Here is a 24,116-nt window from a genome sequence, read left to right on the forward strand (position 1 = left end):
TTTACGGTCACATTCTGCTACTGGCCACATGGATTCATTCGTGAATAAAACATTTTAATTTATAAAATAAATGCTTAAAAGTAAAGAAAACCGTGCGAGAGTAGATAAAATATACGGCGGACACACAGAGAAGCATTAAATAAAAACTTGATAAGGTTGCAAAGTGAAAATTGCAAATGTCAAGACACCAAATCGGCGGCCGTGATTGTGTGTGTGTTGGAATTTGCAAGTGTGTGTGAGTGTGCACGGCAAACGACCAAAAAAGCCGACATCAACGAGACGGGAGCACAAAACAGAAAACGTTGCGCCCATTTTTTGTTGTTGATTCATTAAATATACGCGGCACACACATACACTTACAAAACCCAAGGCGACGAGCGTGTGTGCATATACAACGTGTGTGTGAGTGTGTATTCGTGAGTTGTGGAGCAGCCAGTCCAACAAGCTCCCCATAAGTAGCCGTCTCTCACACCAACACCAACACAATCGCAACTGAAGCAGAAGCAGCGGCAGCGAAACAGAAGAAACACTGTAGAAAGAGCAGCGGTCGCAGCCGGAGCAGCGGCAAAAGCAACGTCATAAATTTGTCATCGCTTTTGGTTATTTTCGAAAAAAATATAATAAGCACCAGTTGTTAATACTGAATTATATTTGAAAAGACATTCGTTAAACGACTGCAAAACAAATACAATTGCAAGATGATATTGCTGGAAATCAATAATCGCATTATTGAGGAAACACTCCTGGTCAAATACCGCAATGCTCAAGCAGGGTGAGTCTTCCTTCATTCGCATTCTCTGTCTCTGTCTCCCACTCCATCTAACTGTAACAGTCACCCATTTTATTTTCATTTTATCTATTTTCTTGTGTGGTGTGCGTTATCAGCTTTATTTAGTTCGCATTATCAGCATATTAAGCACACTCACACATACTTCACCTACACAACGGCGAGCTTTCAAAAATTCGGGTGTAGTTCGAACTCGACGCACACTCATGCACTCTAATCGCACGTCTGTGTGAGTGATTGTGCATTGCGTGTGTGAGTGTGTTTTGCGTTTCTCCATTCCTCGTAGCATTTTTTAATTCATTTTAGCTCATTTATCGCATCATGCAGGCATAATCCGCAGCCTCATGCATTGCAAGCTATGGGCCTCTCCCTCGCACTTGGCTTTGCACTGCAATTGAGTCATCAATCCAATCCAAGATTTGCCTTCTAGTCTATGCGGAATAAAAGCTACACTTCGTGGAGCCAAAGTGGCATATTACAGAGTTCTATTCTGATCTGTGTCTCAAATGCTCCCAAATCAAATAAGACGAACGGCATCCTGTTTAATCCTTCATATTAAAGCAGATTACTTGTGTTCGACTACAAATACTCAATTCTGTTATACACTATGGAGTCAAAGTGGCATATTACGGATTTCTTTTCCGATCTGTGTCTCAAATGCTCCCAAATCAAATAAGACGAACGGCATCCTGTTTAATCCTTCATATTAAAGCAGATGACTTGTGTTCGACTACAAATACTCAATTCTGTTATACACTATGGAGTCAAAGTGGCATATTACGGATTTCTTTTCCGATCTGTGTCTCAAATTCTCCAAAATCAAATAAGACGAACGGCATCCTGTTTAATCCTTCATATTAAAGCAGATGACTTGTGTTCGAATACAAATATTCAATTCTGTTATACACTATGGAGTCAAAGTGGCATATTACGGATTTCTTTTCCGATCTGTGTCTCAAATGCTCCAAAATCAAATAAGACGAACGGCATCCTGTTTAATCCTTCATATTAAAGCAGATGACTTGTGTTCGACTACAAATACTCAATTCTGTTATACACTATGGAGTCAAAGTGGCATATTACGGATTTCTTTTCCGATCTGTGTCTCAAATGCTCCTAAATTGAATAAGACGAACGGCATCCTGTTTAATCCTTCATATTAAAGCAGATGACTTGTGTTCGACTACAAATACTCAATTCTGTTATACACTATGGAGTCAAAGTGGCATATTACGGATTTCTTTTCCGATCTGTGTCTCAAATGCTCCAAAATTGAATAAGACGAACGGCATCCTGTTTAATCCTTCATATTAAAGCAGATGACTTGTGTTCGAATACAAATACTCAATTCTGTTATACACTATGGAGTCAAAGTGGCATATTACGGATTTCTTTTCCGATCTGTGTCTCAAATGCTCCAAAATTGAATAAGACGAACGGCATCCTGTTTAATCCTTCATATTAAAGCAGATGACTTGTGTTCGACTACAAATACTCAATTCTGTTATACACTATGGAGTCAAAGTGGCATATTACGGATTTCTTTTCCGATCTGTGTCTCAAATGCTCCTAAATTGAATAAGACGAACGGCATCCTGTTTAATCCTTCATATTAAAGCAGATGACTTGTGTTCGAATACAAATACTCAATTCTGTTATACACTATGGAGTCAAAGTGGCATATTACGGATTTCTTTTCCGATCTGTGTCTCAAATGCTCCAAAATCAAATAAGACGAACGGCATCCTGTTTAATCCTTCATATTAAAGCAGATGACTTGTGTTCGACTACAAATACTCAATTCTGTAATACACTATGGAGTCAAAGTGGCATATTACGGATTTCTATTCCGATCTGTGTCTCAAATGCTCCCAAATCAAATAAGTCGGACGGCATCCTGTTTAATCGTTCATGTTAAAGCAGATGACTTGTGTTCGTATACAAATATCAAATTCCAATGGAGGAGTTCAGTAAATGTGGCATACCTTAGTATTATGTTCTAATTTGTGTGTGATGGAGCTCCTATATAATTGTAATATGCAAACGGAATACTTTTTATTGCAAATAATAAAACAGATGATTAAGAACAGGCACACACAAAGAGAAAACAACTATAAAAATATTTATACATATACATTCATATGTATGGGAAGCTTCTTTATATATAACTTTTTTATTAAAGCTTTATATTATTTATCTTTTGTATACCCTAATCTCAAATCAATTGGCATTCGGGCAGGCGATAAGATATTGAAAGTGGACTTGAAGTTGGATTGTTTGTTGATGATTTAATTTGTGTTTTGTTTTTTTGCAGACTCAAACAAGAATCGATTGATATACGAATAGCAGACTTTGACGGTGTTCTATATCATATTTCTAATGTGAATGGCGATAAAACAAAAGTGCGAGTATGTATTCCTATTCCATTCAATTACAACTTGCAACTAATAACATATTTCTCAACAAAATAGATTAGCATTTCGCTCAAGTTCTACAAACAGCTGCAAGAACATGGAGCAGATGAGCTCCTTAAACGGGAATATGGAAATTTGCTGACTGATACGGAAGAAGGTTTGTGAATTGTCAAAATATACCATGAAGAAAAATAGTATAAACTAATTTATTTAATGTCTGCAGGTTATAACGTTTCTGTACTTATTAATCTGGAGGAAATACCCGAAGATTGGGAGCAGGTTGCAAAGAAAATTGGACTGCTAAAGCGCAACTGTTTTGCGTCAGTTTTCGAGAAGTATTTCGATTACCAAGAACAGGGCGAAGAAGGCCAGAAGCGAGCAGTTATCAACTATCGCAACGATGAAACACTGTAAGAAAAAAGTCATAAATTATACAAACGAAAATATCTATATCTTACTTTATTAACAGCTATGTAGAGGCAAAGCCTGATCGCGTCACCGTTGTCTTCAGCACCATCTTTAAGGACGAAGACGATGTCATCATTGGCAAGGTATTCATGCAGGAATTGAGAGAGGGACGCCGTGCATCGCATACAGCGCCACAAGTGCTTTTCTCGCATCGCGAGCCTCCTTTGGAACTGGCCAACAGCGATGCCAGAGTTGGCGACAACATTGGATACGTTACATTCGGTGAGCATTTCTACAAAGCCCTTATCTTAGGGAGTTAAAGTGGCATATTCCTGAATTCTTACCTGATCTGTGTCTCAAATGCTCCCAAATCAATTAAGACGAACGGCATCCTGTTTAATCCTTCATATTAAAGCAGATGACTTGTGTTCGTATACAAATACTCAATTCTGTTATACTTCATGGAGTCAAAGTGGCATACTCCGGAATTCTAATCTGATCTGTGTCTCAAATGCTCCCACATCAATAAAGACGAGCGGCATCCTGTTTAATCCCTTATATTAAAACAGATGACTTGTGTTCGTATACAAATTCCCAATTCTGTTATACTTCATGGAGTTAAAGTGGCATACTCCGGAATTCTAATCTGATCTGTGTCTCAAATGCTCCCACATCAATAAGGACGAACGGCATCCTGTTTAATCCCTTATATTAAAACAGACGACTTGTGTTCGTATACAAATTCCCAATTCTGTAATACTTCATGGAGTCAAAGTGGCATACTCCGGAATTCTAATCTGATCTGTGTCTCAAATGCTCCCACATCAATAAAGACGAACGGCATCCTGTTTAATCCCTTATATTAAAACAGATGACTTGTGTTCGTATACAAATTCCCAATTCTGTAATACTTCATGGAGTCAAAGTGGCATACTCCGGAATTCTAATCTGATCTGTGTCTCAAATGCTCCCACATCAATAAAGACGAACGGCATCCTGTTTAATCCCTTATATTAAAACAGATGACTTGTGTTCGTATACAAATTCCCAATTTTGTTATACAATATGGAGTCAAAGTGGCATATTCCGGAGTTTTATTCCGTTTGTGTCTCAAATGCTCCCAAATCAATTAAGACGAACGGCATCCTGTTTAATCCTTCATATTAAAGCAGATGACTTGTGTTCGTGTACAAATATTCTGGATATCCCATCCCAGCATATTAGCATATATACTATATATGGTATTATTAAAGTGTGTTAAACCAACAACGACTAATCATATAAATTGCTTTATTATATTTGCAGTGCTATTCCCTCGTCATACCAATAAGGAAACGCGGGATAATACTATCAATTTAATACACATGTTCCGAGATTACTTGCATTATCACATTAAGGTGCGTCCCCTTTTGGAATTTTAATTCGTTGAATTCTCATTTCAATAGATTTAATTTCGATTGCAGTGTTCAAAGGCGTACATTCATTCACGGATGCGTGCAAAAACCTCAGACTTCCTTAAGGTGCTAAACCGTGCGAGGCCCGAGTTAAAAAAAATCGAAAAGAAGACTATAACGTGAGTAGAATTTACGCAACTATTTATACAGATTTTATTAACAACAAATACTGTCTCATTTTAGGGGGAGAACATTCATACGCAAGGAATGATGCACGCAGTATATTTAGTTGTTTTTATATAAATATAAAAATAAAATTGTGTATTAAAATTTGAGATAAACCGCAGAAGTTTGGCAAATTGAAAGCAAATGTTTCCAAAACGATATAGTGTGAGATGTAAACCGCAAACAGTAATAAGAAGTAAAGAAAGTAAATTGAAAATTTTCCAACTGCAAGTATTCCAAAAGAGACAAGAGTTAAGCTAAATATAAGCTGAGCAAGTTAATGAACAAAGAATTAACAATAATAGTTACGCGTTAAAATATATAATAATTAAATTGTGTGTGTTCGTCGAGTCAGCGCCCAGAGCTAGAAACAGAAACATAAATAGAAATAAAAAAAAAAAAAACAAATAAATTATACAGAACAACACAATCAGAATCAGCAAGTCAGCCACAAATAAATTTGTTACAGTCATTGCCGACAGAGTCAGAGAGTCAGCGTACATATTATGTATATCAAAAACCTAAAGAATTGTCAAGAAAAAAACCTTTTTACTAATACCTAAAGTCTAAGTGAAAATATAAGTAAATGTCATAAACATAACAAACTGTTAATGTCGCAATCGTCGTAATGCTGCCCACACACCGGATACTTTAACTAGCCCGTATGTGTAGAGAATTAAATTGGAAAACGAAAAGAGAAAGAAACAAAAAAATAAATAACAAGCAAAAACGAAAAGAAACTAAAATTCAAATCTTTGATACATCAATACTGATTTCAAAAACTGCAAAACTGCAATAAACTGACACAAATCAAATATTTATACATTGTTTGCCGACTTTTATTATTATAATTATTATTTTTAAAGTAGTTTATTAGATCTTAAATTTAACATTCTGCTTCTCGTTCATGCTCTCTCTGCTGGCCTCCAAATTCAGGTAATCGCTTTGTATGCGCACGCAAACTGCAAGAGATGTCAAACAAATGGAAATATTTTTGAATATATAAAGTTTATAAGCATTGAAAGTATCTAGTTTTGTCAGAGAGCTACTTACATTGGCAGTGTCAATTGTGTAGTTTAGTTAAGAAGTAATTTGTTACGTTTAAATAGATAGAATTCCGTTGTGCTTGTTTTTGTTTGTGGTGATGGTTGCATATGGAAATTTACAGAGCACTTAGGGATCATCATACTGTTCCAATTTGATATAAGCAAGTGCTGTGATAGAAGAGCGACAGTAGAAGTGAGTGTTATTATATACATGCTATAAATGCTCGAAAAGTCTGGATTATATATTGTAGCGTGCATTGCAAGACTCTCTAGTTGGGAATCGTTTATCATTTTGTCGTTTTATATAAAACACATGCGTGAGTTTATTTGTGTGCGTCGAGCAGATACAACAAAACCAAACTAAAACAGAACAAAAAAAGAAAATGGGCTTGGCTCTCATTTGGGTGACAGGACAACAAACTGGGGCAGTTGGCAGTTGGGCGCGCGAACGAGTAATACACAAATTTTTCATTTTTATCAACGTGGACAGACATGCAGAATATATATTCTAGTAGTTACCTTTTTGCAGATCCATGTCATCCATTTCGGAGTTTTTAATCTGTTGCAGTTTCTCGCGAAACTTTTTGGTGATCTGTTTCCGTTGATAATCCGCTTCGATTTCCTGTTTAGTGCGAGGTATACGAAATCTTATGCAGCAACAGACCATAATCACTGCAAGAATTCAGCGCATAGTTAAATACATATTTTAACTATATAAACTATATTCTCTAGCACTCACTAATACTCATCAGTATGCCCAGCACTGCAGCTATAATATGCCAGCGACGGAATCCACCGAATGTTATCTTTTCCAGCCACGCTTCCTTGGGATCCATGGCATAAGGAATCCCATTGTCGTCCATTTTACTTTCAATATGAGTCGCCGATTAAACAAAATTTACCCAGCGCCCTTGGAGACGACGTCGTCTGACTGCTTTGCCTGTCCAATTCAGACTGTTGTTCATTTGGCCACGAAACGTTTGCCACACTCAATATGATTTGGCTAAACTGGCTGCTAAAAGCATATACAAATGAGTAAGGTCCTGTCGTCCTGAAACTGCTGAACGCACCCTGTATGAGTGAAAGTCTGAAACATCTGAAATAACAAGCATAGCAGGATTATATATAAGGTTTATTAAATACTCTACCCAAAAATAATTACAGTTTATTTATTTTTTAAATTTGTGTGGGTTCCTCGATAAATTTTGTTATAGAATATATAAATTATATAGTTTTGGATTCTTCTATATTTGAATTTATTAAGCTAAAGTGTTCCATAAATTCGAAATTACTTAGTTTTTAAGTAATTTTGAAAATTAGTTTTAATTTTATTTTTTTAAGTTTTCAGTATTTTCAGAATTAATTCAATTTAGTCAAGTTTCATTAAATATTTAGAATTCCCCATTTTGTGTAGAGCTACTTTAGAATGCTTCGATGTAATGCTAGATATTTTGTTTAGCTTCGTTGTGTGAAAGCGAAAATGACAATAGACGCCTTCCAGAACTGGGTGTGGCTCCTGACCAGGGTCCTGTCTCCTGGTGCTGTATACAGACAGCGTTATCCGCATGCCACAGCACAGCACGGCAAAGTAATTTTTAGCTTTGCATAGCTGGCCATAACTATCGAGGAGGCGAACTACATATTGGGGAAGGCAAAAGTACCGTTACCTCCCGAACAAGAGACAACAACATGCATATGGTTAGTTATGTGGCCCCATGCTGGGCACACCTAAAGCTCTGGCTAAAAGGCTGAAAGGAAAGAAAGGAGTATCCAGTGTGAAACACCCATTCATTTGTTGGACATTTAATTTGTTGACTTTTTGCTCGAAACCGTGCTGGTCGGAATTGTTGGGCCTCCATATTGTTGTGATCTTTGGGGTGGGCTGCCTAATGACTGTGGCATTTGAAAATCGGCGGGCGTTGAACATTATGTGATTGCAATTATTAATTCTCAAAGCCACAACAACAGAAAATGTATAGTTATTTGCATAAAAGTATTTATGGCATTTAATTGGGTCAATCTGGAATACAATATGGGTGTACTTATTTATAATTTTAATGTATGCAAGATGTGAAATACTTTAATTTTAATAAAATGAGATATTTTTCATATAAATATGAATATAAGCGAATTGATATTAAAACTTTGCAGATAATTTAAATTTATATGAAAAATTACTTTTAGACAATGCAATATTGAAAGAAAAAAATTTCGTAACTGATTCTTTACATTTGCATTCAGATAAATAAATAAAAATTTAACGAATATCCAATGACTTATTTTTAATTTGTTCGTTACAGTGCCCACTGTGCGATGTCCCAATGACCTAAAAATAAATTGGCACAAGGGCCGCAAACCGCGCTAATAGATAATCGCAAACACGTAACGCGGTGCTTAAGGTCGCGGCGCTCTTACGTTTTCGTGGTCATTACGTATACGCAGCGGGTGGCAACGCCATGCTGTTTTGCATTCACAATAGACTCGCAGGTGTAGACTCGCCCAACTTTGCGCCTGTGCAGAGAGAAAATGTTAACGGTAAAAACGAACGAGTTGCAATGCACACGCACACACACACACACACTAACGAGCTTTCATTCACCCACTCATTCAACAAAAATACATTCTTATCCTTGGCTCTGTGCTCTGCTTTGCTGCTGCTTGCTGCTCAGTTTCAGTTTCAGTTGAGGCTCTCGTTCGGCACACACGCTTGGGGCTCGTCGCACGGCAAAAAAAGAAATCGAATAGAAAAAAAAAGTAACAGAAAAACACAAGCAGAAATCAGAGAAGCAAAGAAAGTTGAAACCAAAAAAAAAAATCAAAAAGTTTAAGAAATAAAGGCAGCAGTAACGCAATCCGCAACCGCAGTCGTTGTCGTCCTAACGTTGTACGTATTCGTAACGGGCGTGTGTGTTCTGGGTGCCTGCCTGCCTATATGTGTGTGTGTGTGCGTGCGTGAATGTGCCTGTGTGTGTGCGTAAGCTGACATGTGTGTGTGTTGAGTACATAATAGGGCCATGGAGTTTTATTGAAAAACGAAAAAAAATAAAAAAAGCTATCGAGGCAATATCAGAGGCCACACACAAGGAGTGCAAAAAAAGAAAAAGTAACGAATGGAAAAGAAAGCAAGTTTCAAGCAAATACAGTGGCCAATCAAAGAAGACTCTGCATATTTATTAAATTGTGTGTAAATAAAGCCTTTTGAAATTCGACCCAAAACACATACACATATGTACATGCACACCTATGCAAAAATTTCAAAAAATACATAGAACCTACAGTAACAACAACAACACACAACCACGACAATTGCAATAGGTGTGTGGGAAAAAAGAGAAGCAAAAAAAGGACGAAACGTAGGCAACGCGCGCGCGCCTTCAGTGTGTGTGCGTGTGTGTGTGTGAGTGTAAAATGCGTGGGTGTGTGTGAAAGGTGTAAAAAATGTACATTTTGTGAATTGGCCACATAAAAAAAAAACACTAGCAAGCAAAGAGAAAACGAGTAACGAGTGTGACCAAAAACAACAACAACAACTATATTTAGCCGCCGCCGAGTCATTATACGACCTACTAACACCAACAACAACAACGCACACTACGCACAAATGTAGCCAAGTTATTTGCTGCTGTTGTTGTTGCTGCAGCAAATTTGATACCTAACAAAATGCACACAGATCTCGATATCGTTATCGGTATTAATACGAGCATAATAAATCACAGCAACCGTCAGCAACAACAGCACTTTTATCAGCATACAACTCGTCCACCCACGCCGTTGAATTAACTAATTATAGAAAAAGAAAAAAACAAAAAACAGCAAAGTAAGCACTGCTTTAATCTTTATTTTTGAACTGCATTTTACCGTTTTGTTTTGACCGCCTTTAACTTTTCACACACACAAACACATCACTAACTATTGCACAGCGAGACATCAGCTATCGATAATTACAATTGGAGTGACAATCGATCGAAGTGTTTTTTTTGCCATTCTCACATATTTGCATTTCGTTTAAAATTTAAATTTTTTATTATTTTCAAGTAAGTCGATAGCTTTTGTGCCCATATCGATAGCTATCGCTGCCCGTGCGAAAAAACTATTGACACGAGCGAAAACTTAGCGCACACGCATAACTAAAAAGACAGAAAGAAGAAGCAGCAGTAGAGCAGTGAGAGAGCGAGCGCATCCAATTGGACTGTCAGACGGACGCGCACCACGTACGTACGGTTTGTGTTACAGCGGCACTTTGGCTTTTGCCTCTGTGCCTTGCGCTGTGTGCTCTGCTTGGGCGCCCCATAAAAATTAAAACAAAGCAAACACGAATTAAATGTAATTAAGTGCATTTAAATTTGATGCTTACGTGATTTGTGCTGTGCTTCGTTCTTGCGTGGGAGAGTGCGATTTTTATCGTGCGTGTATGCGTAGCCTGCTGTGCCGACCGACAGTTACAAGAGGAGAAAAGAGTGGGGCAACCAGTTTCATTCATTTCATTTCGATTTACATTTGGCTACCACGTAGAGAATGGAATATTGCACACAAAACAAAAAGGACGAGAATTTTTTTTTTTTAAATTAGAAGCTAGTTTCATATTCTTTATTTGCTTTTTGACTGCCCATTTACTTCGACAAGTTAATGTGAGCAATTTCGCGTGTGCCTTTCTCTCGTTTATTCTCCGCGTGCAAACGTGTGTGTGAGTCCTGATTGGAGCCTCTGGTGTTGTTGCCGTCATCAGCTCGTGTTCTTGTTCTAGGCGCCGCATTTGTTATGTCAATAATTAACAGTGAAACTTACGTTAAAAAAAGGCCACAAAACGCTGCGTAAGTCGAAAGCCAGCTGTAAGCCAGGGCTGGCGTAAACTCGTGTCTGTCCCAGGGCCACCCAATAAGAAGTTTTCTGCTATATTATTTTTCTTTTCTTTGTGATGTGTGTGTGTGTTGTTGGGCCCCATTCTATGTGGCGGCTTGGTGTGTTGTTAGTCACACAGGGCAGGCAGCAATTGCATTTGGCAATCACACGGAAAATTGATTTTTTCGCCAAATGCGCGAACGTTTTTTTTCCATTTGGCTGAGAATTTGTATTTGTATTGTATATTTCGCCTTGCTTGCATTTTTCTGACCAGCAGCCCGTTTATAAAAAAAAACAATTGAATTATACAGCTGCGCGCCGCTGTTTGTCCAATTGGCACATTGTGCGTTGTTGTTGGTGTTCTTGTTGGAGCTGAAAGTGAAGCTGCCTTGGGTTGTGATACTTGTCTCCTCTCTTTTTTGAATTACATTAAATATTTAAAGCATATGCAAATTTGAACAGTAGCCCCGTAAAAAAGTACCTGGCGCGGCCTTAACGCGCCTCCTCTTCTTATTTGTGTCGTTGTTTTTGTTGTAGCTGCTGTTCTCAGTCATGACGTCGTTCTCTCACCTCAGCTCGCTCCTCTTTCCTTTCTTTTTTTTATAGTGGCGTGCGCCTGTTTTTAGCTTTAGTGTCGTGTAAATCGTTTTGTGTGGCAAGTGCTCTGCCCTTTTTATATATATGCATGCACATGTATATGTATGTATATGTAAATGTATGTACATACATACATATATTTTTTTTTGGTTGTGCCCTTTTTATTTGACTACCTTTTTTGCACTTACAGTGGATACCAGCATATTTAAAAACAAAAAAATGTTAAAAAATAAATTAAGTGTTATATTTTAAGTTTAAGCATTGCATTAAAAGCTTGCATTTGAATTATCTTACTAGCTCTCTTAGTTTGGCGAGCATAATACTTCAAATTTGATTAAATAAGCTTTGATCCACTGTACATCTCACCCACACACACACTCACACATAGGCAGCAATCAGCGCATGCTGTTCGCTGCTCAATTCAAATGCATTTCGATTGCTTCTTCGTCTGTATACATATGTATTTGTGAGTGCACTCAACTTGTGCCTACCTGTTTCTTCTCATTCCTTCTTGCTTGAGCTTTGCTTGCATATGTATGCGTGTATGTATGAATGTATATATTAGTGTGTATGTCATTGCCACCTTTAGTGTTGCTCCCCTTTTGACACAAGAAGAGAAGCTAAAGCTAGCTAACCGCACACTGTTGTCGCCTCCTTTCAGCTCCACTTGCTGCTGCTTGCGACACGTGCCCCATTGTGCCGCAACAAATTTACTCTACTTTTGACTTTTGCTCCGCTTTTCTCTTTCTTCCTCTGTATAGTGCAATTGTCTATGGCAGCTTTTTGTGACCTGCACCTGTGTGTGTGTGAACTCCTTTTAGCTTAGAGAGTGACCAGATATGCATTCAAGGAAGTCAGCTTTGTTTCGATATGTTGAATTGTGACCATAAAATTGACCAGAAATAATAACACTTAATTAGCCATGACATTTGTCACAGTTAAAACAAAACGTATTATTTGCCATAATAATTGTTGTTGTGCCAATCGATTGACAAGGTCACCTCCAGCAACAGTAGCAGCAGCAGCTGAGAGTGACCATAACCATAAACAGTCGATGATGGGTTGAGGTTATCGATGTTCTTGTTGTCGCTGTTGTTATTATTATCGTTTGGCAGTAATTAAAACTTGTTGATTGTGGGCGACTTTGAGACTGTGAACACGACAGTGAGACAGACGCCCAGTTCGAGTGTTTGATTTATTTATGTACACATATACTAACTATATTTGGACTAACTTTATTGCTGCTGCTTCAGCTGCATTGCAATCATTATTTTCAGTTAGCATCCAACAGTTATATCTTCAGCAGCTTCAACGGTAGTCAGATATAATTAAAAATTGTCGATGTGAATTATTTCGTTGATACCAACATATAAATGAATAATATTAATATTAACATTATTAATAACTTGTTTTCTTTTCATTGTTTCTTTACAGTTTCTGCTTAGGATATCAAGTGCGAATATAATAAAAAAGCAAAAGAAATTGAAAGCGCAAAGCGCAAAAGCAAAGCAAGCAGCAAAGTTAAAGTGCAACACAAGAAAAGTGCTCAAAAGTAAAAATAATAATAATAATAAAGCCTCATCCCAATTGCGTGTGAGGTGTTCGTGCGTATGTGCTAGTGAGTGTAAGTGCGTGCGTGTGGCAAAGAGAGAGTGAAAGAGAAAGAGAGAGAGACACCTCTCTGTGTGCTCGTGAGTCGCCAAAAAGAAGAGTCGTCACAACGTCGTCCGCAAAACCAACGACATCAGCCGCTGCTGCTGCCGCCGCCGCTTCCGCCGTCGTATCCAACTCCTCCTCCTCGACCCCAGCAACAGTCCAAAGCCAAAGCTCCAAGGTTAAACGCCAGACATCGACACAGAGTCCGCCACCAACAGGAGCAGCAGTAACCACTACAACAACAACAGCAACACGCAGCGGCGGAAGGAGCGGCCAGCGACGTCGCAGTAGCAGCAGTAATCCAAACGCCGGCAACACGAAAGCGACCAGCGGCAGCGGTGGAGCTGGCTGCGCCGGCGTCGCTGGTGGCGGTGGTGCGGGCGGTGGCGGGGGCGGTGCTGGCGGTGGTCAAGCCACCAACATTAAGCAAAGCGTTAGCCGCAACAGCAACATACGCAGCAGCTCCTCCAATAGCACCATGGCATCAGCAGCGAATCATCATCGTGGCGGACGCAGCGGAGCTGGAGGCGGCGTCACTGGCGCTGGCGGCGCTGCCGATGGCAATGCGGCCGGCTTGCAGTTTGGTTCCGCCTGGTTTCAGCGCAAAATCAATCTAAGGCCGCAGCATCGCGGCGTTCATTTGGTCACCGAGGAGATCCTTCGACAGATGCCCGAATTGACGCAATTCTCTGTGGGATTATGTCATATGCAAAGTGAGTACAAGCCTCCACTTATACTATAAAAGAAGTGCTTCTTAAAGAGGATATTTGTGTGTTCTTAAAGGGGAGTTAGACTAGATCAACATTTAGCAAACTCACGATATGTTTCCATTAATGTCGCTAAAAATAAACATTTAGGTAATCTAAATTCTAGCATTAATTGCTTATCATCATAGTTACAAGCAAAGGTCTTAGTTAATCTTTGTAATAAAGAAATTTGTTGTTTACTGAGGGATATATGATAAATTTGATCAACAATAGGTTTACTACACTTATCTTTTAATAATTTCGTTCCCCAAAAAGATATCCATTGTCAATTTACTTTTAGCTAATCTTAGTATCAAAAAAGTTGTTTTTGACTCAGGGATATAAATTTCTTTATAAATCTGTTTACTACTGTCGCCTTTTAATAATTTATTTCTCTAAAAAGAGATCCATTCTCAATTTTTCAATTCAAAAATTTATGTTTTTTATTTGATAGAAAAAAGTTTAAATTGATAGTGAATAATATAATTTGTTATTTTCTGAATATTGTCATTTCCATGATCGTCTTTTCTAAATGTTTAGTTCTAGAAAGAAATCCAATATTGTTTGTCAGGATTCTATAATTATTCCTGACTTTATCTACATATCCTTAAAGTCTTACCCTAAAAAGTAAAGAAAAATAGTAGTCATGACATTATGTACTATTATCATTAGAAAGTTCACTTCGCTTTATTAGAAAAGGTTTAATTTCTAATTTCCAAACAGACTTTCTATGATACCTCATTGTCAAAATTTATTTCTCTTGAAAAGATTTCCATCCCTCTACAAAAAGCGTAAAGTTCAATTATAAATCGAAAAATGCAAAATAAAATGTATTTGATTCTTACATTTAGATCAAAGTTGGATGTATATATGTCTGCAGGTCTCCCCAATTTTCTTTTCTTTTTTTTTTATTAGAAACTACAACTGGGTTAAGTTGCACATGCATACTGATGACATTTATTTGATCAATTTGAGCTAGGATGGCACATCCCTTTGCATTTTTGCCTTTCAACTTCCTGTTGGTCATTCGCTTTGTTGATTTTGCCCCAACGAAAAAAAAAGAAAAGTAAAAAAGAAAAACTACGTTGACATCGATTAAATGTGGCCCAAAAATTGTTGGCATTCAGTGCATTTTGTACATTGGCATTTGATCACATTTCTCCCAATCACAAATGCATTCATGTTGCTTACAATCAATTTAAATTAAAATTTGTCCAAATTGAAATATCAATATTGTATACGCAATTCAATATCAAGCTGATTTTTTTCGGTGGTAATTGTTGTGAAAGCTCAATTCAGAGCAGGTCAGTATTTATTTTAAAGAATTAAGCTACTTGAAATGTACAAACGAAAAAGCTTAATAAATAATGCACGGCAACAAATCAATAGCAAGAAGTGTAAGTGGAACTGAGTCTGCTCGACTGCTTGATAATGTTTTGCAGATTAGAAAATAAATTTTGACTTAGAGAATAAGCTAATTTACGAAATTATCTACTAACGATACAAGGTATTGAAAGATTATGGAATATAGTAAATTTTATTGATGAATAAGTATTTTATGCTAACAACTAAATCTGTTGACTGAAAATTTTAAAATTAAAAGAAAATTTATAGATGTAGTCGACAAAGTTTTAATAAAGCAGTTGTTTAGTTTGCTCGACAAATTTGATAATATATAAACCTTGCCATCTAATTATTCGACTACAAATCTATAATTCAAGATTACAAGTCACGCAACAGTTGAGTTGTTTTGACTGCGGCAATAAAATCGAAATGGAATAGAATTATAGATTATAAGCATTGGTAATCTAGGTCAATTAAGATAAAGCAAAACCATCTGCTTGACTTCAAGGCGGCGCTCACTAAACAATTTTGCAACTAGTCTCGATGTTAGTCGACAACACTTGACAGACATTTGCTTTGAAAGTGGCTTTTTCTTGCAGTGTAGCCATACACACACACACAGAGAGACAGACACACTTTGTATATCAACTGCTTGGTCTATAGGATTGCAATTGCAACTAGCTCAACGCGCTGCACTAATTCCCGTTCAAATCCTTGGCTCAACGACTTCTGACAGCCTCCAAATGCAGCAGCAGCAGCAGCAACACCAACAACAATAGCAACAAGAAAAAGAAGAAGAAGAAGGCGAAGGCGAAGAAGAGGCACAACAGCAACAACATTTGCCTCAAGCATTTGCGGTCTTGTTGACAGTTTGCATTACAATGGCAGGACGCGTTCTCTGTTGCCGGGGCTCAGGAGCATTCAGACATGAGCAAATAAATAAAATCGTATCATAAAACGCCAGTCGAGCAGTCAGCGGCGGATAACGGCAGGAGGCAGAAGCCCCCCTCTCTCTCTCTCTCTCCTCCTCGCCTACTATAGTAGGAGCTTCAAAGTGAAAAGCAATCGTCGTCGTCGTCGACGTCGTAGTCGACGAAGTCGTCTCTCGTTCTCATGTCTTTATATCATGGGTCTGTGGCGCGTATGGCGTGTGAATGCTTGAGGCAAACTTCTTCCTGCCTTGGCTGCGTTGCCTGCCTCGTTCAAGTTCCTTCAGCGTTGCTGGCACACAAATCGTCTTAGCCCCCAGTCGAGAGTCTATATTATTTCGTACTCTTTCTATTTTTCTGTTTTTTCTTTGCTGCTCTCTGGGCCAAATGAAAAGCACGTGTGTTTGCCTGCCTGCCTGTCCTCTCTTCTTGCCTCCCTCCTCTTCTGCAACCCAAAAAATGAATCTCTGTGCTATGTGTGTGTGAGTGTGTGTGTGTGTGTGTGTGTGTGTGTGAGCTGTTCTTGTTGTCTGGGGATCCGTTTTGAGTACGTGTGTATTGTGAACTGTAGTAAGCGGAATCTAATTGAGGTCAAGACATGTTTATTGATTTTCTTAAAAGGACTTCCTAATTAGACTCACTTTACTTAATATATATAGTATAGCTCTGCATGTTCTCTGTATGTTCGCCATCATCTCCTCCTCCTCCTCCTCCTCTTCTTCCTCCTGATGTGTCACAACCCTGCAAAATGTGCAGCGCCATCACAAATCAAATGGCAGGCAGTCAGTCCCTCCAAAAACCCCTTGAGGCCCTTTCTCCCTCTTCCTCTCTCTCTGTCTCTGTCTCATTCATCCTTTACCCTTTAGCCTTTTCACACAACAGTAGAACAAAAAAAAGTAGCAGAAAGAACAGAAAGCAGCAACAAAGTTAATTTCAAAAAATTATTTCAAAGCAACCTTGCCATATGTTGTTGTCTTTTACTATTGACCTCAATACCCTGTCATTGTTTCTATGGGGAATTGCAAGCAACACAAGCAGAAGAAGAAGCAGAAGAAGGAGGAGGAGCAGACGTAGAAACCGAAACAGAAACAGAATCGGAAAATGGGGTAACGGTAACTAGTTAAATGAAAAGCAATTCAAAGAATTTCACATAAAACAGAGGAAACGTAATAATAATAAGTAGCAAATAACTAATGGTACTTTTTTGGTAGTTAGACTTTGCTATGGGCTTCCTTTTTGCCAGACATCATGTCGTATACTTGATCAATATCAGTAATACCGTTGGCATAAATAGGTCTATAACTAAAGCATTTTTTTGGGGGGGTTCTTAGCACTATCTAAGTTGATTGGCTCATCACAATGATTTAGAATTTGCCTCAGTTAATGAAAATTGCACAAAACATTTCTCAATTGCTTGACAATTTAGTGAGTCGATTCTCCGTTTTGTTCTCGAGTCGAGTCCTTGCTACAAATTTGTGTCGCCATCGTTGTCGTTGTCACTTGTGCCTTAAGGGGGACAACAGCTCATCGTACTCGCCAGCAATTTGCTGCATAATCGTAAGATCATATAAATGGCTCAACTTCAATTTATAACCCGAGCATATTTTTCAACCAAAAAAAGCAAGAGAAAAAAAGCAAACGCTTAGAAGAAAGAGTAGGAGAACGAGGAAGCACTCCCCAATGTCCTGTGTGTAGTCGAAGGAGAGAATAAGGAGCCAAACACCAAATAAATCAACGGAAACCGAAAGCAGCCATGTGGGTGGAGTTCTTTTCTTGGGGGCGGGGCAAAAGGCAGCTCAACTCGACTCCACTGAAGTAACATTGCGACGCTTTAACATTTTTCTTCTGCATATAGGGATAATGGTGGGCATATGTATGTGTGTCTGTGTGTGTGTGTGTTTGTGGCATGGTTTGTGTGTCCTTTTCATTCGTTTCGTGACAGCAAAACGTAGAGAAAAAACAATAGAAGAAATGAAAACAGAAAAGTAAATCGTTTTGCTTCTGCCCGCTTACTTTTTTCTTTCGTTTTGTTTTGTTTTGATTGGCCGCATCGAATTTTAAATACCGTTATGAAGGACCTACTTAAATGTAGTTTAATATTATGGCAAGGATATTACTTTCAATTCGCATGTGAGTCACTGTTCTGAAGAGTGAATACAAATATGGAAAAAAGTCATCGAAATAGTGAAAAATTGTGGAAAAAAGTCTTCTAGATAGTCAATAGAAAATGGAAAAAAAGTCCTCTAGATAATGAATAGAAATATGAAATAAACTCATTAAGAAAATAAAAATGTTGAGGATATATTTTTCAGTTTTGAATTTAACATCAAATAAATGATTTTTGTGTAAGTGATGCTCTAGCTACATCACAAACTTCGATAAAAAATAATTATATTTCAATAATGAAAAAGACGTTGATTAACTTCTTACCAAAAAAAACTATCTTGACAATCTTTGTAGAATAAATAAGTACAAAAAATTCTAATTTATATCCTACGAAACCTTAAATAATGTGATTCATAATTTTTTTAAATTTTTTTGACATAACTTACATAATAATTAATTGTGATAGAAAACAATAGAAAACAATACAATTTTCCATATCTGGAGTACCATGATTTATATTCACTTAGTATTTAAAGTCAATATTGAATTATTTATAGTTTAATCAAAATCTATTGAGGAAAATGTCTTGCAAGACACAGCCAAAAATAACTTTGGTTACTTGTACAGCATATTTGTATAGAAATTTCAAATATTTGAAAGTAGATGTATATATTTTGTTTCTTGGGGGTTTTTTTGCTGCAAACTCTATGAATAACTTCATATGCCCTGCAAAAACAACAAAAGCAACAAGACCAAGAACGCGACGACGACCACAACCAACAGAACCATCAGCATCAAGGACATGGAACAGAAGCGAATCGAATGGAGCCAAAAACGATGGCATAAAAATGAGCCATGTGTGTGTCATACTTTTGGTTTCCATAGTCTCCAATGCCAGGCTTCGAAGTGGAACTTGCTTCGCTTGCTTTGCTCTGCTCTTGTCTGTGTGCTGTTGCTGTTGCTGTTGTGTGTGTGTGTGTGTGTTGCTCCTTTGGCCTCTTCGGTTGCCTTCTGTTGTCGCTTTGGCTGCCGCTGCCATTTGCTTGGCGCCGCCTCGTGTATGTGTGTGTGTGTGTGTGTGTGCGATATCGTTTTGCCCCGTTGCTTTAGCATTAAATATTGTTCGCTTATGAGCCGCAAATGCTGCGCTACCCAATAAATCAATATTATTTATGCAAAATGGCAGCAAAGCAGCGAACACACACACACAGAGAGAGAGAGAGAGAAAGCGGAATGAGAATAAAATAACAACAGCGACAACAAACATTTACGTTTGTTTGCCATGAAAACTTGAACTAGTTACACACGTGTGTGTATCGTTGTACGTGTGTGTGTGTGTTACTTGGCTTGCCTTGGTTTAATGAGTGGTTAGCAGGTGCACTCGCACCTGGCGTTCTCCTCTGCCTAGAAGAGTGCTACACATTTTTTTTTCGGTCGACTCTTGACCACAAAAACTTAACCAACGCGACGAATGTTCGCTGCTGCTGTTGTAATAAGGTTGATGAATTTAAGCGTTTTCGTGCTGCGTTATATCATATAATATGCACACACACACACATGTAACTTGCTAGCTACTTATGTATGCGTGTATGTGCATGAATGAAACATAAGCGAGCCGCAGTTTCCATTGTTAAACATTTGCAGCAGCCGCAGACGCTTGTTCCTCTCTCTCTTGCCTCTCTCCCTCTGGTTCTTCTTGACTCTCTTTGCTTGTTCTCTGCGTATGTCTGTTCTTGTTATTCTCCTTCTCCTAATATTCTGCTGCTACTGCTTTTCTTGTTGCTTGTTGTATGATGAGTGTGTGTGTGTGCTGTAAGAATGTTTGACTTTGTATAATAAAAAAGGCCTCTTTAAAAACATTAGCAACTTTTGTAGTGCCTAAACGCCCCGCTAAATGTGACGAAGCGGCGACGGCGGCGGCAGCCACCAACAGCAGCAGCAACAGCGACAGCAGCAGCCACTCAAAATTCACTCATCCAACTCCGACTCACACATATGTTGATGTGTGTGTGTGTGTGTCTGTTTGTGTGCATACATAAACCCTGCTACACTTCCTGTTGGCCACCTGCCACCGACGACACTCGACGTATGCGTAATACACTGTGAGAATAACAGTATAACTTAATATGTCCTATTATGAAGTATAATCTCACAGTTGTTCACAAATTTGATTTATCAATTTACATAAGTTTGACTCGCTGTCCACGAAATCTTAAAATAACTGAGAATAATATGACATTAAATTGGCAAATTAATTGTAATAAGTGTAACCTTTGAAATAAAGGACATTTCTGCAGCAAAGTGCTACAATATGTTTAATATTTATTGAATACATAACACTGAATACAATGTTCATATTTCTTATGTGAGCATGAACATTTATCTCTTGCAAAAAAATTATATTTTTTATTACTTTGCTTTATAGTCCAATTGTGATTTTATAGACAGTTGAAGTTGATGAACATTGGAATAAATATTTGGATTTTTGTACCTTTAAAAAAGGTTTTATCTTGAAACTACAAGAATCTAGAAATATTTTAAACATTTTGTCATTAAACTGTAACTTTATTCATTAAAAATATTCACATTTTAAATATAGTTTTGAAGATAATTAATTTTGTTCAATAGTTTTCTTTTTTTTAGAAAACAGTAACAGGGGCTAATCCATTGAAAGGAAATACATTTTTATTATTTTGTTTATTATACGAGTAATACATTTATAAAGATGACCTAATAAACGAAAGCTTAGCTTTCACTAATCTTTGAGTATTCGCTTTGTCATATGAGTTTTATAAAGTTTTACATGCCTTATCAAAAGTTCTATCTAACTTATTTCTCGCAGTGTATTAAAACGTTAGCGCTTTAAGCGTTTTTGCCACTGATACGAGCATGCATATGCTTTCTTTGAGCCCTTTAGCACATCTGCCCATTGGCAAACAAGGCAACACACACACACACTCACACACATACAGACACATTGCTGCAAACGTCATGTTGCCAGTCGACCTCCCGCCGCATCCCTTTGGCCCCCCTCGCAGCTTAGAAGTCCAGTAGCTGTGCCCACGGCTAAATCATATTAAAGCCGCTAGCTTTGTTTCCTTTTGCTGGCCACATCGTTTGTTATGCAGCACGAAAATAATGTCAGTCAAGAGAGAAAGCGAGCGAGAGAAACAGAGAGAGAGAGAGAGAGAGAGAAAGGAAAGGAGATTCCCCCTGCATTTGCTAACGCCGCACAATTATGTTAGCGCATTAACATATTTATAACTGACACAATATTTATAACTGACAATATGGTGCATAAGTAAACTCACATTGTTAAACATATATACTTTTATCTATGTGTACCTGAACGATCTATGCCCTGTGTGTATGTGTATGTGTGTGTGTTTGTTGACGCCTTCAATTTTGGAGTCTGCCCTCTGGCTGGCAATCAATTTGCAAATTTTGTTATGGGGGCTGCTTCCTCTTCCTCCCTCCCCCCTCGTTGATTGTCATTTTCCAGTTCATTTTCATTTGCATTGTCCGGCTGTCCATTTGATGAGATGGCCGCTAGGCTCGACCCAGACCCTATCCCTGCCCTATGCCCCTCGCCCCGCCTCTTGATGCCCTTTTCCTTCTTTGGCTATGTTTGTTTCGTTTGTCCTTCTGTTTGTTGTTTATTTGTTTGTCTGTTTGTTTACTTGTGGCTGAGTGTGTAGCATTTAAATTCCTGCTGCCATTTACACATGTCCGAACATGACATAATCGTTTTTTGAAATTATTTAGAAAGCCCCCCATCGAAAAACTTGCTACATAAACACATTGATAAACACACACACACACACACAAACACACACTTGGCTGGCGTTTAGAGACTCCAAATGACATCTCTGGGATTTGATAATAAACTAATTTGCGCTGCGTTCCTCTCTCCTGCCTCTCACTCTCTCTCTCCCTCTCTATGGCTCTACGCTCAGTGTCTTCTATTTTATTCATGAATATGCAATTAGTGTGCAAATTTAAGTGTTGACTCTGCTCGACTATGACTACAATATGGCTCTATATGGCTCTATTTATTATTAACACTAAATGATTTTAAGTACTACTATTCAATTGCCATGCTTGTTGGCCTTTTCCACACATGTGTGTCTGTGTGTGTGTGTGTTATTTATATTTTGTTATTGTTTCTGGCAACACGCCAAATTAGCAGCAGCACCTCCGCATTGTCCCTTGGCGACCCTTCCTCCTGCCCATAAAAGTAGGCAATGGAATTTTTGTCGAAATGCCTCAAAGTCAAACAAGACATGAATTGGTCATGTTTCAAATAAACAACAATAAAAACAACAACAACAACAGCAACAACTAAATAGAAAAAGGTCAAAGAATTTTTGTATAAATTCACTTAAGTGGAAAGTGGAGCTTGAAACAATTTACAGTTCACTTTCATATATTCTAGTAGCATTCGTTGCAACAACAAAAGGGCACACAGTTGACACCCATTAAGTGTCAAGTAACAAGTCTGGAATTTTAATGAAGTTTATCATATTGCGTGAGTGTGCGAAGTGAAACCATGGCGACAAGTGGGCAGCACATTATTAATAAGTTGGCACTGCGATTTCGTTCTGCGTTCGAGGTGGTGGCAGCATTGTAATTATATTATCGACAAGTGGGCTTAACAAATAAATAAAAGTTGTAGTTAAAGTCGTAAATACAAGTTGGCAATAAATCAGAAATTAGCTTTATAGAAAAACTACTTTTATTGGCAATTAATGAGCTCAATAATAAGTTGTAAAGTTGCTTTTGGATTGTTGCTTCTTTAATACGAAATCTTTTAAGATAAAACTCAATTACCATATAAAGCTGTTATTGGAGCATACTAAATCATATTCAAATTAGCTAAACCTAAGCAATATAAATTAACTTTACTCCACATTTGTTTAATTATTAGCTTCATCGCAAGCAAGTGAGGCGCTTAAATAGAAATCAAATGAAAGTTAACATATTCAGCTAAAGATAAAGTAATTAGTAATTAGCAACAATTTGCCAGCATTTTGTTAAGCAGCTCTTGAGATTTATTTGCCGCATCTTGTCATGTCAAATGAAATAAAAACGAAACAATTTTAATTGCACACATAGCACGAGATATTCGATTGGAAATAGCTTTCTCGGCGTGAAATTGAAACCAATTGTTGTGCACAGACAACTGCTCTCGCCAAGCGCACAATTTTAATTAACATTCGTGTTAAATGTTTGTCTAATTAGCGTTACAACTCAATTGAAAATGCATTAGTTTTGAAACAAAATTCAGTGATGGTCTAATAACTGGGAGGCGAGCGAGATTAACAAAAAACCTAATTAATTGACGTCGTCTCGATGCGATTTTCTTCTTTCTCATTCACAGTTCTTCACACCTCGGCGAGTTTAGCGTTAAACGAGAGCTGGGATCCAGACGTCAGGTAAGACAAATGAGTAAATATGATACACAGCAGGATCAGCTGTATTAAGTTGTATGTTGTTATTTACAGAGACGACATGGAAATGATGTTGAATAAAATAGTTCCCGAAGGTTTGCCCTACAGGCATTCGTGCGAAGGACCCGACGATATGGTAACTACTAAATTTTGACTTTCTCAATCTTGATTCAGT

At 37.9% G+C, this 24,116-nt stretch overlaps 3 protein-coding genes across 5 annotated transcripts in view; 2 read left to right on the forward strand and 1 right to left on the reverse strand.

The window, feature by feature from the left end:
* LOC133835442 (actin-related protein 2/3 complex subunit 2) lies at window positions 1–5,702 on the forward strand. The gene is made up of 8 exons (XM_062265426.1): window positions 1–772; window positions 3,102–3,195; window positions 3,259–3,358; window positions 3,425–3,611; window positions 3,671–3,891; window positions 4,915–5,006; window positions 5,073–5,182; window positions 5,247–5,702. Exons 1-8 carry the CDS (start codon window positions 699–701, stop codon window positions 5,272–5,274), a joined length of 906 nt encoding a protein of 301 aa, XP_062121410.1. The 5' UTR covers window positions 1–698; the 3' UTR covers window positions 5,275–5,702.
* On the reverse strand, window positions 5,533–12,977 carry LOC133835475 (transmembrane inner ear expressed protein). 3 transcript variants are annotated; one of them, XR_009893578.1, is made up of 5 exons: window positions 10,629–12,624; window positions 7,014–7,370; window positions 6,794–6,946; window positions 6,282–6,442; window positions 5,533–6,190 (listed from the first exon to the last, which is right to left on the reverse strand). XR_009893578.1 is itself a non-coding variant. In XM_062265438.1 (4 exons), exons 2-4 carry the CDS (start codon window positions 7,135–7,137, stop codon window positions 6,102–6,104), a joined length of 366 nt encoding a protein of 121 aa, XP_062121422.1. In that variant the 5' UTR covers window positions 7,138–7,370; window positions 10,629–12,977; the 3' UTR covers window positions 5,533–6,101. The 3 variants fall into 3 exon arrangements, 1 of the variants encoding a protein (XP_062121422.1); XR_009893579.1 differs by lacking the exon at window positions 10,629–12,624 and adding an exon at window positions 7,567–8,286; XM_062265438.1 differs by lacking the exon at window positions 6,282–6,442 and having other exon boundaries at window positions 10,629–12,977.
* LOC133835353 (uncharacterized) overlaps window positions 10,351–24,116 on the forward strand; it is a 19,246-nt gene continuing 5,480 nt past the window's right edge. The window contains 4 exon segments of the mRNA XM_062265374.1: window positions 10,351–10,485; window positions 13,145–14,079; window positions 23,872–23,926; window positions 23,996–24,077. Coding sequence (XP_062121358.1) covers window positions 13,845–14,079; window positions 23,872–23,926; window positions 23,996–24,077 — 372 coding nt within the window. The 5' untranslated portion in view covers window positions 10,351–10,485; window positions 13,145–13,844.

Source organism: Drosophila sulfurigaster, chromosome 2L (assembly GCF_023558435.1).
Source record: "Drosophila sulfurigaster albostrigata strain 15112-1811.04 chromosome 2L, ASM2355843v2, whole genome shotgun sequence".
In the NCBI taxonomy this organism is placed as follows: domain Eukaryota; kingdom Metazoa; phylum Arthropoda; class Insecta; order Diptera; family Drosophilidae; genus Drosophila; species Drosophila sulfurigaster.